General features: G+C 49.2%; 2 protein-coding genes across 3 annotated transcripts in view; one reads left to right on the top strand and one right to left on the bottom strand.

The window, feature by feature from the left end:
- Ncmap (noncompact myelin associated protein) overlaps positions 1-4,180 on the bottom strand; it is a 28,003-nt gene extending 23,823 nt beyond the window's left edge. Inside the window, exon 1 of one of the 2 annotated variants that reach the window (XM_063288445.1) lies at positions 3,830-4,180. The gene's annotated coding sequence lies outside the window, so the exon portion shown is untranslated. The remainder of the gene's footprint in view (positions 1-3,829) is intronic. The other variant, XM_063288444.1, reaches the window with a different exon arrangement.
- On the top strand, positions 1,691-11,215 carry LOC134487010 (uncharacterized). Its single transcript, XM_063288634.1, has 2 exons — positions 1,691-4,519; positions 10,819-11,215. Exon 1 carries the CDS (start codon positions 3,770-3,772, stop codon positions 4,433-4,435), a length of 666 nt encoding a protein of 221 aa, XP_063144704.1. The 5' UTR covers positions 1,691-3,769; the 3' UTR covers positions 4,436-4,519; positions 10,819-11,215.
- The last annotated feature ends 5,346 nt before the right edge of the window (positions 11,216-16,561 follow it).

Genomic DNA, 16,561 nt, shown 5'->3' on the forward strand with positions numbered 1-16,561 from the left:
GGTAAAGGGGCCTGCCGCCAAGCCTGACTACCTGAGTTCGATCCCTGGGGACCCACATGGTAGTAGGAGAGAAGTTGTCCTCTGACCTACACACATGAATGCCCTGGCATGCCTCTCTCCCTGTATAAATAAATAAGAATGTAATGACAGACCCATACCTGGTTGCTATTCCCAAAACAATAGTTTCACATTTGCTTACGTTGTCTTAGGTGTTTAGGATCAGCAGTGATCTTGTGATGGTTTAAAGTATGGAGAAAAAAGTCTAAACAAGTTGGATGGTGGTGGCCCATGTCTTTTATCCCTGTACTCGAGAGGCAGAGGCAGGCAGATCTTTCTGAGTTCAAGGCCAACCTGGTCTCAGAGCAAGTTCCAGGGCAGCCAGGGCTACATAGAGAAACCTTGTCTCAAAACAACACAATGCGACAAGCAAACAAGCATGGAAGAAATCGTGCTTATGCTTCGCTCTCTTACATACAGGCCTTGGTATCCACAAGGGTCCTTGAACTCCCATGGTCGTCTTTGGCGCCGTAGCGAGTTCAAGGCCAGCCTGGCATAGGTAGGGTGACAGACTCAGGCCCATTCCTGGCAACGCCTCCTGGATGTTCATACTTCTGAAGCCTGTGCCACTGGGTGGGATGGGATGAATGTCCCATCTGTGGAATGCCCGTGGCTTTCAGGGGAACTGAGCCGAGGGAGTATGAAGCCGGGCCCCCTAGCTGCTCACAGAATAACTGCTAATCTCAGAATCACTGAGATCACCTGCAGCCAGATTAGGGAGAAACAAAGACTCTGCCTTTGTCCTCTGAGCACCCTTCAGGGCTGCAACTGGAAAGCAAGCTGAGGTGAGGCTCCCAGCATGTTGGAGAGGACTGAAGGGCTGGCCTCCTCAAGAAGTTCCGGGTGAAAGGATCCACTATACCCAGTAGTAGGAAGAATTTTTAAATTCCAGGTCCATGCACCCTAAAAGTTGTCACAGCAGGTCCTAGACACAAGGCTTCTCCGAAAGGGGATGATGGCATTATTAAGTCATTGCGGTTGATGAATAAATCAGGGAGTGGCAGCTCAGAGACATAAGCCAGGTGCTGACTCAAGGGCACCGTGTGGGGTAAAGTCGATGCTGGTTTTCCCCTTCTCAGTTCTGGCACAAGGCCAACTGGGTTTCTAGACCCTCATGATTTCCCTGAGGTGCCCCGTTCTTACACCACCCACTCAGCTGCCACTGGGACCCTGGCTTAGGGCTCCATCAGCTCAGGCATGGCAGGCACAGGCCCCTAGCTGTAGAACAAGCCTTGTCTCAGAGACAGACACACCCTCCTTTCCACCCTCAGACCAAGCTGTAAAGTTGCGGGAAGAGCTCCAGACCACAGAACTTCTGGCCCTGCCTCCCTGCAGCCGGCTCCGCCTTCACCTATGTCCCCAGGAGTTGGGGAGCATAGGAGCCCACTCCAGGCACGTGACTCAGCTCGCTCCCCTCCCTGATTTCCTATCTGCTGACTGCCTAGCGTCACTGTGGATCAGGAATTCATCTGAGGACAGGGCACAAAGAACCTAACCCACCAGATCTTAGAGCAAAGATGGAATCCAGATGGGGAATCTGCTGGAGGTGGGGGGTGGGGAAGCCAGGGGCATGGAAGCCAGCTAGGAAGACCCGCGTGCAGCTGGGTGCAGAGGCCCTAAGCCTGCAGCATAGCACAGGTGTTTCTGCAGTCTCCTGTTTGTTTTTTTGAGAAAAGACACTATGTATCCCAGGCTGGCCTTTAACTTGCTACATAGCCAAAGATGAGCTTAGACTTTTGTTTGTTTATTTGTTTGTTTGTTTGTTTTTGAGACAGGGTTTCTCTATGTAGCCCTACCTGTCCTGGAACTTGATTTGTAAACCAGGCTGGCCTTGAACTCTGAGAGCCCCCCTGTCTCTGCCTCCTGAGTGCTGGAATTAAAGGGGTACCCCACCACCTCCCGGCCAGCCAACTTTAAAACTTCTGAGTCTCCTGCCTTCCCTGCCACCCTGTCCCATGTCCCGGGGCAGTGGGGTGGAGCCATCATGGCTACCTCACACCCTGGCCTCTCTTGAATATGCTCACATCCAGCAGAAGGCTGTCCTCTGAGAGGAGCCACTAGCATGGGGAGGAGCAAGAGGTGACAGATGAATGAGAGGGTACACCCCTGAGCTGGGGGGAAATGGGATCTGAGAGTGAAGATCACAGTTCTGCCAGGACTGCCTCAAAGCCAAGAGTACAGGTCCACAGTCCACAGAAAACTCCCCGAGCGTCTGCCTGTCACCTGCAGTGCTGGGCGGTGGGAACAGTGAGGGGGCACCCAGCATCCTTACTCCTCCCTGTTCACTTAGAGTTCACAGTCAGACACAAGTGGGTTTGCTTTCTTTATGTATGTATGTATGTATGTATGTATGTATGTATGTGCGTGCATATGTATGTATGCACATATGTATTATGTGTATGTATGTAAGTATGTATGTATGTACATATGTATGTATATATGTACAGTGTTCTGCCTGCATGTATGCCTGAACACCAGAAGAGGGCGCCAGATCCCATTATAGATGGTTGTGAGCCATCATGTGGTTGTGGGAATTGAACTCAGGACCTCTGGAAGAGCAATCAATGCCCTCAACCTCTGACCCATCTGTCCAGCCCTATTTATTTGTTTGTTTATTTGTTTGTTTATTTGGATTGTTTTACTATCTGGCCTGGGCGGGCCTTGAACTTGAGGTAAGCCTCCTCCCTCAACCTCCCGAGTCCTGAAGGCTATCACATCTGGCAAGACCCAGGTAAAAATCCTAAGCACTAGTTAAGTGCCACAAGAGGCCTTGAACTTGTCATTTTGGGGAGCAGTGTGTTCCTGTCCCTGTGGATACTGCACTCCCTCCAGTCACAATCCTCCACGTCAGATCTTTGCCACTCACTACGAACATCACTTTAGTCAACTCAGAGTGACAGAAGCCTATCATGACCAGCTAGAGGTCAGCAGAACTCGAAGGCCTGGGCAGTGCTAAGCTGTCACACACAAGCCTGGGTCCAGCCTGAGCTACAGTTAGGTGGTGATGTGAGTCCAGTTAGGGATTAGGTGGTGGTAAGGCAGTCAGAGCCACAGAGGCCAGGCGAGCCTATCTATCTATCTTCAAGCCCACCTCAGCCACCTGTGCCTGCTCACCACACACACCAGGAGGTGCCCAGTGTCACCTGAAGCAGCCACTCTTAAACCCTTGGTTTACTAGGAGCCCAGCACTTTGCAAGAGCTGGTGAGGCAGTGGTGAACCAGACACAGTCCCGGTCCCCAAGAAGCCAGTCTGGCAGAAAGGAAAAGTTTACATAAAACCATGACTTAATCTGTCAAAACCACTTTCACTTAGATACAAGAAAGTTTCACTTAGGTACAAGAAACCGAACCGGTAAGAAAAGGGGCTGCCTCAAGACGACAGCCAGCCAGGCCAAGGCAGGAACTCTGATTGGGTACCACTTCCACGTCTTTGCTCCTTTTCCAACTCCTCAAATCCCTCATCCCCTCTTCCAAGAAGAATCTTCCTCCCACACCCAGGGCTCCCTCAGTTCCCAATCCAGCCCCTTTGGAGGCAGGAATCACAGCCATTTCCTTCCCAATCAAGGCACCCAGGACTGGAATCCCCCGGTATCAAGGAGCGGCTGATTCAATATCTCGCTTATTGACTTTGGTAGGAGCACGGGCTCCTCCGTGTGTTGCTCTCACTGGGCTGCAGCGCTCCTGTGGCCCCGGAAGGAGCGCGCACTCCTGGATGCCCAGTTCACAGACCAGGCGAACTCAGGACCTGAGGGAGGAGGATCAAGGCTCCTACCTCTCGCAGGCTTCTCTTCCGGGAGTCCAGGTCGCTACCGGTGACTTCACCGGAGCGGATAAGGAAATCACCAGCTTCCCGCATGCCAGAGATGTTGCCCCAAATGCAGCCAGCTTTGGGGCGCTTCGAGGCTTGCACCCTGAACACCTCTTGCGCACCCGCGTCTGCAGACAACCGGGAGGTGTTGCTGACCTTTCGGCTACCGGCTCCCGCCAAGGCGCGCGCCAGGCTGGGGACCCCCGGGGGCCCCGCGAGCTATCTTCTCCGGACTTGAGCCTCTGCGCGCTGTCCTTCCATTCCCCCGACCCCCGGCGTTCCCTGCCCCGCGCGCTACCTGATCTGCACCCCAGCTCCGCCCCTTGCGGGTCGCGCTTCTGGAGCTGGGTGGCTGCCGCTGTCGCCTCCGGGTCCCGTCCCGCCCAGCTGGTGACCCCCACCTCCATCACCTGCCCAGTGTTCCGGCACCGCTCCGCGGTGTCCCCACGTCGCTCTCTCCTCCCGTCGCTAGTGGGAACTTCAGGTCTGACACCCCGGCACCCACTTCTTCGAGGTCGGATTTGTGAGAAGGCAAAAGAGGAGGAAGGGACCTCGCATAGAGCCGCATAGAGCGGCGTCGGATGAAGCGAGCTGATGAAGTGAGAGCGTAGACCGACTGTGGGAACTGAGGATCAGAGGACTGGCAGTTGGCAGGTGACAGAAATTCCTCCTGTGCGGTTAGAAACTAGTCTTTTAGTGACACTCTCTCATCCCGGCACACAGGCAGGCGGCACAGGCAAGGGGATTGCTGCGAGGTCAGGGCTGGCTCCGAAAACATAGCACGTTTCCTCTAGCGTGAGCCAGTGGGTAAACTTGACCAGCAAGCGTGGGGGAATTCCCTGTGTCCTACCTTAAAGCCGGTGCGGAGGGTGGGTGGGACTAGAAAAATGTGCTTAACAGAGGTTCGGTTCCCAGCACCCACATCAGGCGGCTCACAATTGCTTGTAATTCCAGTCCCTCCCACATGAACACACGCACACAGGCAAAAATTAAAAAAAAAAAAAAGAATTTTTGCTTCCCCAACAAAAATAAAAAGCAGCACCCCCATTTTCAATCAGACTGTGGTTCTTCACGGCCTCCTGGGGGCCCTGAACTCACAACCAGATTTAAGAGATCCTTTTAACAGGGAAACTGAGACCCAGGAAGACAAGGTGGGCCTCAGGTCACCCAGGAGGTAAAGTGACAGGCCAGGAGTAGAGCCACATCCAGGAAGTGACTGGGTCCTGGACCAAGTGACCATGAGCTGCTCACACCCCAGCTAATGTCTTTCCTCCATGGTGCCCAGAGCAAAGAGTTACTTGTACTTTGGTAGGAATCTCCATGGCGTTTGTTGACAATACCATGATTCACTGCTTCACCAAAGACACAAGCCAGTCTACACTAAGCAGAGTGGCCACACGTGATGGAGGAGGGGAAGGTAGGGGACACTCCCACTCCTGGCTCTGAACTCCAGTCCCAGAGACCTAGACTAGGGTATCTTGGGGACATTCCAGGATGTTTCCAGAAACTCTTCTGGATATGGGGACAAGAGGTCAGTAGTCAGATGGTCTTGGGTTCAAATTCTGCTCCATGGTTTACTAACTCCAAGGCAGGAGTAGCTACATGTCCTCTGCTCGGTGCTACTAAGGCAAGGATTAGAAATGAGAGGCTTCAAGCGATGGGCAGGTTGGCGAGAAGTACGCACACATGCACATGTGCGCATACACATGCACGCATGCACATGGGAGGGGTTCCCTCTGATTTGTTTATGGTCCTCCTATCTTCCATGGCTCTGCCCATCTCACCCGTTCTCCCCTAACATCAGAACAAGTTCTCACACTCCTATAATTAAGGGGTGTGGGGACAGACCCTCCCCCCCTACCCCCGCTTTTTTAAAAATATATTTGCCTTTATTTTACGTACGTCGGTGTCTTGCCCGCATGCATGTCTCTGTGAGAGAGTCACAGGTAGCTGTGAGCTGCCATGTGGGTGCTGGGATTTGAGCCCAGGTCCTCTGGCAGAACAGTGAGTCCCTTTAACACTGAACTAACTCTCCAACATCACTCCCTTCCCTCTAAACTATTCCAAGTTTCAACCATTACCAGGATCAGCCCCTCGAGCCAAGCCTCCAGGCAGCCCACATATAGAAGACTCAAGGTGTCCTTTATCGGCTACTCTGGTCCTGCATTAAAGCCCCTGGAATGTTCATTGTGGGTTAGGCTCTTTGAGAGGTGGGCAGCACCACAGAAGCCCCGCCCTGATTATGGAGAGGGGTACAAGATGATCCTACTAAAGGGAGTCAACTGGAGAAGTTCTGTGGAGGAAACAATACCTTCTGACTCAGAACATTGCAGATGGGAAGGCAGTGGCCTCTCCACAAGACGGGGTAAGCAAACAGCCTCTTAGGGGCACCGAGGCAGGCTGGGGCTGTGTCCTGTGTGTGCAGAGCCCATAAGCAGAAAGTCACCCAAGATGGGACCCAGAGGGGAATGCTGAGGTCAGAGGGGGTGAGGCCTTATCCTGCCAGAGGGAGGAGCTCACGTTTCATTTTAAGGTTGGGGGCAGCCAGGAGAGGGTGAGAAGGAAGGTCACATACTGGTCTAACCCTTGTTTCAGTAGATCATTGGAGCTGGTGGAAGGGAGAGAAAAAGTCCAGCTGGAAATTGGTGTGTGTGTGTGTGTGTGTGTGTGTGTGTGTATCTGTGTGTGAAGGGCTTATCTGGAGGAAGGCAGCAGGGGGTTGATGCTATTCTAAGACAGGCTGTAGTGGTGGCCTGGTCCCTGATGGAACAATTCGTGTTCTCAGCTTTCGAGGTTTCTGGGACTAGAACCCAAAGGCCTGTGCACACCAGGTAACTAGGCAGGTTCTCACCACTGAGCCACACCATCAGAATCTTGACCCTTCTTCTGGCCAAAGGAGTTCACACCCAGAGTCTGTGCTAGAGAAGTGGAAAATAAGGCTGTGACTCGTGTGCCTGTCGAATAGAAATACTTGTAGGTAACAGGACAGGTGGCTCTCTGTGAGTATGGGGCCAGCCTGGTCTACATTGTGAGTTCCAGCCAAGCAACACAGCACAGTGAGTCCAGTACTGGTGTGGTGGTTGATGACGATAGTCCCAGAACTACAGAGCCTGAGGCAGGAGGAGAGACCCAGATTGCCTTGGTCTGCATAGTGCGTTTTAGGCCAGCCTGGGCTACATAGTGAGACCTTGTCTCAAAACAAAAGACTCTAAACAAACAAAAAGGAGGAGGAAGAAGAGGAAGAGGAGAAAAGTGGGGGCAGGGATGTCCCTTTTCAGTGGAAAGCCCCCAAACACAGCAGGCTCCTTCCAAGTCTTGTTAGCATGGGATGCCTCAGTGAGGCACTGTCCTTGAGCACTGGGGTGTTCTGTTTTGAGACACAGTCTCACCGTTTGTTTGGTGCTAGGGATGGAGCCCAGGACTTTGTCAGTACTAGGAGAACACTCTTCCCAGGGAGCCCCAGCCCCAGCCTGGCCCTGGGGTTTTTATCTCTGTTAGGACTGCCCAGTCTCTCTTCTCTCAAAGCCTCGGTCTGCTGTTTATGGCTTTGATGACGGTTGCTGGGGAAACCAGCCACATGTTGTCCAGGATTAAAGTGTAGTCTCAGTGCAGATCCAGAGACACCTAAGTGTATATTGATTAAGCTAGGACTAGAAAGCGTGGGAGCCAAACTTTCCAGGTTGATGGCTTTTTTTTTTTTTTTCTTTTCTTTTTTTTCGGAGCTGGGGACCGAACCCAGGGCCTTGCGCTTGCTAGGCACAGGTTGATGGCTTTTGAAACGAATTCTTTACCTTTCAGCAGAGGAGGAGGCGGAAGCAGCAGCAGAGGGACAAAAACTCCGGCCATTTTTTTTTATTTTGAAATTATTTTAGGCTGGAGAGATGGCTTAGAGGTTCAGGGCACTTGTTACTCTTGCAGAGGACCTGGGTTCTAGTCCCAGCACCCACGCAGTGGTTCATAACCACCCATAACTCCAGTTCCAGGGGATCCAATGCTCTCTTCTAACCTCTGAGCACCAAGCATGGACACGGTGCACATACAAACAGGCAGGCAAAACACTCTCCCAAAAGTAAAAAGGACACCTTTAAAAAACAATCTTTGTAAGATTATTTATCACTACCAGTAGTATATATGTATGTATGTGTGAGTTTGTGAGTGTGTGAATGTATGAGTACGTGTATGAGGGCGCATGTGTGTGTGTATGCCTGTGTGTGTAAGTAGTATGTGTGCATTTGAGTGTATGTGTGTGAATGTGCGAGTGTGCATGTATGTTATTAGTTGTATGTGCATGTTTGTGTGTATATGTGAACGTGTGTTCAAATGTGTGTGCATGTGTGTGCGTGTGAGTAGTAGTGCGTGTGAGTTAGTGTGTGTATGTGTGCGTGTTGTTATTAGTAGTGTGTGTGTTTGTGTGTGTGTGTGTGTGTGTGAGTGTGGACTGTGTAGTGTCTTAGACTCTCCTCAAAGGTAAGCTTGATTTTCCTGACCATTTCAACCAGCTCAGGCAATCCCCTGACAACGTCCTCATTTTTTTTTTAATGCTTCATTTTAGGGCTTTGTATAAGTTAGCCTCAGGTTTAATAGAGGGAAGCTTTTCTATTCCCACCATGACAATGAGATGCCATAGATGAAGCTCAGCCTCCAGCCACCCGCCAAGGTGATTCCTCACCTGGAGGACCCGAGGCTACGTCTAGAGAATTCTAGTTCTTACTGGATGCAATTAAGACCATCCAAAGCCACCCAGGCTGCTGAATCTGGGTATCACTTGGGACCCCAAGTCAGACCCAGAGTAGATGCAATGCAGCTATATGCCGTATGACACCTGTCGGCTCCCGTAGCCTCTCTGGCCCTCAGGCTCTTCTTCCATTATCCATTCAACCAATATTCGTCGAATGCCTGTGGTGAACCAAAGAGTTGGCAGCGCCTTCTGAAGCTGACCCTCTCTCTGCTCTAAGAACCAACAAAAATAAACAGGCCAGTGGTATCAAACGTGGGAGGTGATCCGGAGGAAATGACGTCTGCCTGCCCCGCCCACGGAGGAGTGGCGGAGTCCAAAGTGTTACTTTGTTGCAGTAGTGGGCAATGCAAAAGGAAACAGCAGAGGGTTGTAGATGTACATTGTGTCCAATGGGAACATTTACAGTTTCCATCTAAAGGTCCAGGGTGGACCGGGTGATCCAGGGAGAAAGAACTGAACGAGGTAACCTTGATCATCTTGGACCCCAAGGCCCTTAGTCCTGCTTGTCCTTTAAAACCTCAGACTCCCCTGAGTCCTTGGGTTGGCAAGATGGTTCAGCAGGAAAAGGTGCTTGCTGCTAAGGCTGATGACTTGAGTTTGATCCCTGGGAGCCTACATGGTGGAAGAAGAGAACTGCTTCTACAAATTGAGATTTGCTCTCCACATGTACACTAGTGTATCCACACACAATAAATAAATGCAGGAATTTTTTTTCTCAGATGGGCATGGTGGCATAGACTGTTTTAATCCCAGCACTTGGCAGGCAGAGGCTGGTCGATTTCTGTGAGTTCAAGGCCAGCCTGATTTACAGAATGCAAATGAATGAACAGAATAGAATAGAATAGAATAGAATAGAATAGAATAGAATAGAATAGAATAGAATAGAATAGAATAGAACTCACCTGTCTGGGCAATTCGGTAGGGAAGGTAACTGTTAGTGCAATTTATAACTGAGAAAACCCAGGCTTAGACAGGACTTAAACTTGCCCAAAGTCACTCCAAGAGCTTGGCCCCAGAGCTTTGGACTTGACCAAAAAAATTAAAAAATCAAAAACAAAATTCCCAAACTGCTTAGCATTGTGGTAGGGCAGAATCAGGAGGAGCCTTGTGCAAGGAGATTAAGATCTGGCAGCTCTGGGGGGCACAGTCCTGAGCAGAGACATCACTGACCCCACCTTTTGCTCACTGCTGGCTGGGTGGAGTCACCCCAGATATCATTTTCAGGGAGCCTCCCTTTCCAGCTTCTCCTAGGCTCCACCCTCCTCATATACATGCCCGGGAGCCACGCCTGTTTCTTAAACACTAGTACCCGGGCCAGTCTACCTATCTGTGATCTGTCATCTGTCTGCGACCTGTCACCTGTCTGCAACCTGTCACCTCTCTGTGACCTATCCATACAGGTGCACAATTCCTGCCCTGGAGCTCCAGGAGTCAGTCACAACAATGCCCCACCCCATCTGTCTGCCCTCCATTCTCTCTGCCTGACTAGATGTTTAGGCTCCATGGCTGTTGTCGACTCCTGGAGAGCAGTGACTGGCTTTGCTTTCTCCTTCCCAAAGTGCACACACACTCAGACACACTCATGCATGCACACACACACACACACACACACACAACTTATGCACACATATTTTTTTTTTCCTTTTCTTTTTTTCGGAGCTGGGGACCGAACCCAGGGCCTTGTGCTTGCTAGGCAAGCGCTTTACCGCTGAGCTAAATCCCCAACCCCAATGCACACATATTTTTATTTTGTAGCCAAGGCTATCTTAGAACTCACTCTATAGCCTAGGCTGGCCTTGAACTCAGGGCTATCCTCCTTCCTGAGCCTTCCAAGTGCTCTGTTTCAGTGTCCGTCACCACCACACAGTGCTGGGGAGGAGTTAAAAGAGCTCTTTGGGGAGCAATCTCAGGCTATAGGATGTTGGGAACCACTCCCTATGTAGCTGTAGGTTTTCTTCTACCCAGACTCCTCCACCTAGGGTAACAGGAAGGAAGCCGTGTCTCTGTGGAGTATCCAAAGCTTCTGGGGTCCTAGCTTTGGTTGCTTTGTCTCCAACTGAAGGTGAGAACGGCTGTTAAAGACAGAACTCACTGGCCTGGACATTGCAGAACTTCCTGTCCTCCTCTCTCCTGTTCCACAGGGGGAGCTAAGTTTAAATTCAGGGAGAACCACAGCTCTCAGAGTGGCTAAGACAGTGTCATCCCTGCCTTCTAGGTCTCGTGTATGGATGTCCAGTATCAAAGCCTGCAGCCAGAGCACGGAGGACCTATCCCGAGGAGAAATAACACACCAAAAGTGGTCTACGAAATGACTGGCAACATGATATGTGTCAGCTACAAGGGTAGGCCGCAGGTCCCCAACATACAACTGGCAGTAGAAAGGAAAATGTGTTAAAAGAGTTTTGTTAAGATATATTTTGTGGGCTGGAGAGATGGCTCAGTGGTTAAGAGCACCGACTGCTCTTCCCAAGGTCCTGAGTTCAAATCCCAGCAACCACATGGTGGCTCACAACCATCTGAAACGAGTCTGATGCCCTCTTCTGGTGTGTCTGAAGATAGCGACAGTGTAATCATAATATATAATAAATAAATAAAAATATTTAAAAAAAAGATATATTTTGTGTGTATGCGTGTTTTTCCTGCACGCATGTCTGTGGGCCACATGTGTGTCTCTGCCCATGGAGGACAGAAGAGGGCACTGTATTCCCTGGATCCAGTGGCTGTGAACTATCTTTTTTTTTTTCTTTTAAAGATTTATTTATTTATTTATTTTATGTATTCGAGTACACTGCAGCTGTCTTCAGACACACCAGAAGAGGGCATCAGATCCCATTGCAGATGGTTGTGAGCCACCATGTGGTTGCTGGGAATTGAACTCAGGACCTCTGGAAGAGCAGTCCAGAGTATGTGCTCTTAACCGCTGAGCCATCTCTCCAGTCCCGGTTGTGAACTATCTTGTGGGTGCTGAGAACCAGATCTGAGTCCTTTGCAAGAGCCGAAAGTGTCCCTAACCACTGAGGAATCCTGCCAGCCCCACTTTTTTTTTATTTTAGGCTTTCCTCTCTGCTTCCCCAACCTGCTGCCACAGCCCTTCCTCAGGCCTGGCTTCTGGTTTTCTCTTTTCCATCTTCCTTAGTACGATGAAGTGGCCTTTAGAGTTGGCACTCCTGGGATCACTGCTCACTGGCTTAAATAAAAAGTCCAGAAACACCACTTCCTTCCTCATTGACTGTAAGATGGTGATGATGATGATGATGATGATGATGGTGGTGGTGGTGGTGGTGGTGGTGGTGGTGGTGGTGGTGGTGGTGGTGGTGGTGTGTGTCTGAGGATTAGAAAAGGATGTTAGGCATTCTTCTGTCACTATCTTGTTTCTGAGGCAATGTCTCTCCCTGAACAGGTAGTTTGAGTTTATTGACGAGGCTGGCAGCGAGCAGGTCCCTGAGCTCCTCCAATCCTTCCCCCTTTCAGTGCTGACGGTACAGGTGTGCACTCTTAATCACAGAGCCATCTCTCCTCCTGTCCCAATATAGAGACACTCATAGGGTGGTTTTGACCGACTCAGTGGTCAATGGTTAGATTTTTTTTTCTAACTTTCTGCTTTTTGGGGATTAGGAGAGTCGGGGAAACAACAGGGTCTCCTTGTGTAGCTCTGGCTGTCCCAGAACTTACTATGCAGACCAGAGAAGTCTCAGACTTAGAGATCTGCCTGCCTCTGCCTCCTGAGTGCTGGGACTAAAGGCACATGCCTTCATCTCAGTCTTTCTCAAGAGCTTTTCTGTAAGTCGACATGAACCAGTCATAGCCTCAAGGAACCAGGGTGAGCTGTGGTGGTGGAGGAACCCTGGTGAAGCCTGTTAGATGTCTGGATGCTGTTCTCAGAAAGAAGACGGATTCTGCAGAGCCGGCCACCACCTGGGTTTTCCTATACCAAGCCTTCCCTTGGCACACCGTTGATCTTCATTGATCTTGTTTCATGAGATGGGAAGTCACCTTTTCTGGGAGGCACAAGCGTAACTCATTCCGAAAACAGCTGCCAAGAGTGGATAGTGGGCCAGGCACTGGTCAAGGCTCGGTGAGGCCCAAGGTGACTGTGTTCTATTGTTTTAAGCTTCAAAACTTGGGGCACCATTTGTGTGGCAGTAGATGGCAAATACATCCCTTGATGCATTTTTATTAATTTTGCTCAGTGTGAACTCATAGCAAATCTCTTTTGAGGAAGAGATGATTTTGGGTACTCTATTTTTATATGGACAGCTCCGGGTGCAGTCTGAGCAGGAGGGCAGGTGTGTGTGTGTATGTGTGTGTGTATGCATGCACATGTGTGAGTATGTGTGTATATATGCATGCATATGTGTAAGGGTGTGTGTATGCACATGTGTGAGCATGTGTGTGCCCTTTCCCAGGAGAAATTGCTAGTGAGCCTAGAATCACCTCACACTCTAAGACCACTTCTCAGCTGCAGAGAGACCCCTCTCCATTCTAGCTTTACCAGCGGTTGCTAGAAATTTCTAACGGGCTAGGAATCAACTCAGCAATGACTCCAGTGTCCCAGGAAATCAGCTAAGACAATAGCAGAAACCTCAGCTGATGAGAGACTGAGAGGGCACCCACCCTTTTTCCCCCTCATTTCCTCTTGGGGGAGGGGGCTCGACAATCCCGTAGCCAGGAGGAACAGAGAACTCTCCAATAAAGGTCTCAGTTGTTCAAAAGATGCTGAAGGAAGATGGCGCTGGGCCAAGACCAGACTTAACCTGATTACTTCTCTGAATTGCAGGGAAATGGTGACTCAGTTCAACCCATCCATAGAGAAGACTGAGTGATACTGTATGTTTTTCCAACCATTTGGAGTAAATTTAACAATGAATCTGGATAACCTTAGTTGGAAAAAAAAAACCATATATATATATATGTATGTATGTGTGTGTGTATATATATATATATATATATATATATATATATATATATATATATATACCCAGCTAGCCACAGACCAAGCACCACTGGGCATTTTTCTGAAATATTTATCCTCAAGTAAAAGGCATAAAAGTCACACACACACAAAAAAAAAAACACCACCCTGTATTTCATCTAAATATATCACAACAAAATATTTTCTTACTGCAGAAGTAAAGAAAATACCATGCAATCATTAACTCGCCTTAGCACAATGGCAAGGCAGGGAAGAAGGCAGATGTATTAAGAGTTTTGAAAAGAAATTTTGTTGTTTTGGAGCAGTGAGATGGTCTAGCAGGCAAGCCTGCTGACCTGGGTTTAATTCCTGAAGCATGTGTGTATGTGTGCACAATGACTTCAGTGTCCCAGGACACACACACACACACACACACACACACACACACACACATACATGCACCTCTGTAGGCACACACAAATACACACACACCCCCCTCTGTAGGCACACACAAACATACACACACACCTCTGTAGGCACACACACACACACATACACCTCTGTAGGCACACACACACACACACACACCTCTGTAGACACACACACACACACACAGGAATCACATATTTTGGACAATTTTAAAAACCTTTTTTCTTCATTATTATTATGATGTGTGTATGTGCATATGAACACATGCCACAGCAGACATGTGGCGGTAAGTTCTCTCTATCCCCCATGGGTGCTGGGGGATAGAACTCAGGTCATCAGGTTTGGCAGCAAGCACCGTTCTTCACTGAGCCATCTCTCCAGCCCCGTGTTAACAGTTTCTTAAGTCCTATAGGAAGTCTGGGGAGACCTAAGAGTAGAAAAGATTTTTCAGTTCATGGCACACAGCTCTTGGGATGCCCATGGGTATTAAACAGTAGTTGTCTGTTTTTCTATTCATGCAAGATCTGTCATTATCTGTTTTACTTTCCAAATACAGGGACTGCAGAAGTGACTCATGCCCACTTTTTTTTTAAAGCATTATTTATTTATGTATATTTGCACACTGTTGCTGTCCTCAGACACACCACAAGAGGGCGTTGGATCCCATTGCAGATGGTTATGAGCCACCATGTGGTTGCTGGGAATTGAACTCAGGACCTCTGGAAGAGCAGTCGGTGCTCTTTTTTTTTTTTTTTTTTCCTTCTTTTTTCTTTTTTTTGGAGCTGGGGACCGAACCCAGGGCCTTACGTTTGCTAGGCAAGCGCTCTACCACTGAGCTAAATCCCCAACCCCGCAGTCGGTGCTCTTAACTACTGAGCTATCCCTCCAGCTCTCACACCCACCTTTGCTACAGAGCATTACTGGTTTTTAGACAGGGTCTCCTATGCTCAGGATGACCTTGAGCTCCTTACCCTCCTGCCTCCACACATGGGCTGTGTCTGGTGCGAACAGAACTCTCACACACACTGATGAACTCTGAAGTCAGCTTATTTTCAAGAGGGTAACTTGAAGTTAGATCTTCGTTCTTTTATTTTGTAGCCTGTGCTTCTCTCTTCACGGCTTTTAGAGGCAGGGTTTCATGTAGCACAGGCTAGCCTCAAACTTGTATATGGTTGAGGGTGACTTTGAACTGATTCTCCCGATTCTTAAATCCAAAGAACTGAGATGTGTATGGCCATGCCGAGTCCTATCCTGTACTGATTTGTTATCTGGAGACACAGCTTCCTGTAGCCCAGGCTGACGTCAAACTTGCTGTGTAGCTGAGGATGAGCTTTCACTCCTGATCTTCCTTCCCCCAAAATGTTAGGATTATAGGCCTGTGCCATCCATGGTGCCCGGTTATGGGGGGTGGAGATCCAACACAGGGTCTTGTGCAAGTTAGGAAAGCACTCTGCCAGTTGAGTCACGCCTCAGACTTCTAGCCTGTGTTTTCAAAAATGGCTTTTTATTTTTTGGTTTGTAGTGCTTTTTCAACTTGCTGTTATCAAGCAGATGAAATTTGATCCTGATGGTAGGGATTTGGGAGGTTGTCCTCAGGATGCTGGGGATTAAGGCTGGGGTCCATGCATGCTAACTAAGCACTAAACCTATCTGCTAAGGTCCTTTTGAACCTTAAGCAGGGCTCAAGGCCCCAACCTGGAAGCGCAGCGCCACCTGGTGGCAGTCCCGCAGAACACCCTGGAGAGGCGACCAGTGAAGTGGAACCACCGGTTTCCTTTGTGTTTATTTTATTCAAAACCGGATAAAGAACCTTTGAGTCCCGACATACTTCCAGAAGGATTACAGAGTTCGGCCAGACAGAGCTCAGAGGATTAGAAAAAAGATGCAACTGTTCGGTCTAGTAACACGCTGATTTTGACCAGCTGAAACTCAGGCTACTGCCTCTGGCGTCTTCTCTTAAAGGTGAGTGGGGTGAGGGTGGGAGTTGGGGATGGGGATTTGGGGTGCTACCCTCCCCTCTTGGGGGTTCTGTTCCTTTCCATCCCCAAATAGAGCAGCTGTTTACTTTTAATTGACACAGGGTCTTGTTATGTTGCCCTGGCAGTCCTGGAATTCACTATGTAGACCAGGCTGGCCTTGAACTCAGAGATCTACTAGCCTCTGCTTCCCTGGTCCTGGGATTAAAGTCATGGGCCATTATGCCTGGTTCCTATTTTTTTTTAATAATTTTAAAAAAAAAATTTTTTAAGACTTTATTACAGATGGTTGTGAGCCACCATGTGGTTGCTGGGAATTGAACTCAGGACCTCTGAAAGAGCAGTCAGTGCTCTTAACCACTGAGCCATCTCTCCAGCCCCCTGGCTCCTATTTTTAAAGATTTAGTATTTTGAGATTTGTTTTACATGCATGGCTGTTTTGCCCGCATGAGGCTGTGTACACCATGTGTGTGCTGTGTGCCCTGGATCCCTTGGAGCTGGAGTTACAGTGGTGAGCAGCCATGTGTGTGGCTAGAAATGGAACCTGGACCTCTGGAAGAGCAGCCAGTGCTCTTAACCGCTAGACCATTTCTCTAGTCCTTAACACTAGAATACATTTTATATTTATAAGGATTTATATA

The sequence above is a fragment of the Rattus norvegicus genome, chromosome 5, assembly GCF_036323735.1.
Source record: "Rattus norvegicus strain BN/NHsdMcwi chromosome 5, GRCr8, whole genome shotgun sequence".
In the NCBI taxonomy this organism is placed as follows: Eukaryota; Metazoa; Chordata; class Mammalia; order Rodentia; family Muridae; genus Rattus; species Rattus norvegicus.

Bases quoted from the DNA above. Each gene is read 5' to 3' on its own strand.
- LOC134487010 (XM_063288634.1), top strand. From the start codon at position 3,770: ATGCCCAGTTCACAGACCAGGCGAACTCAGGACCTGAGGGAGGAGGAT.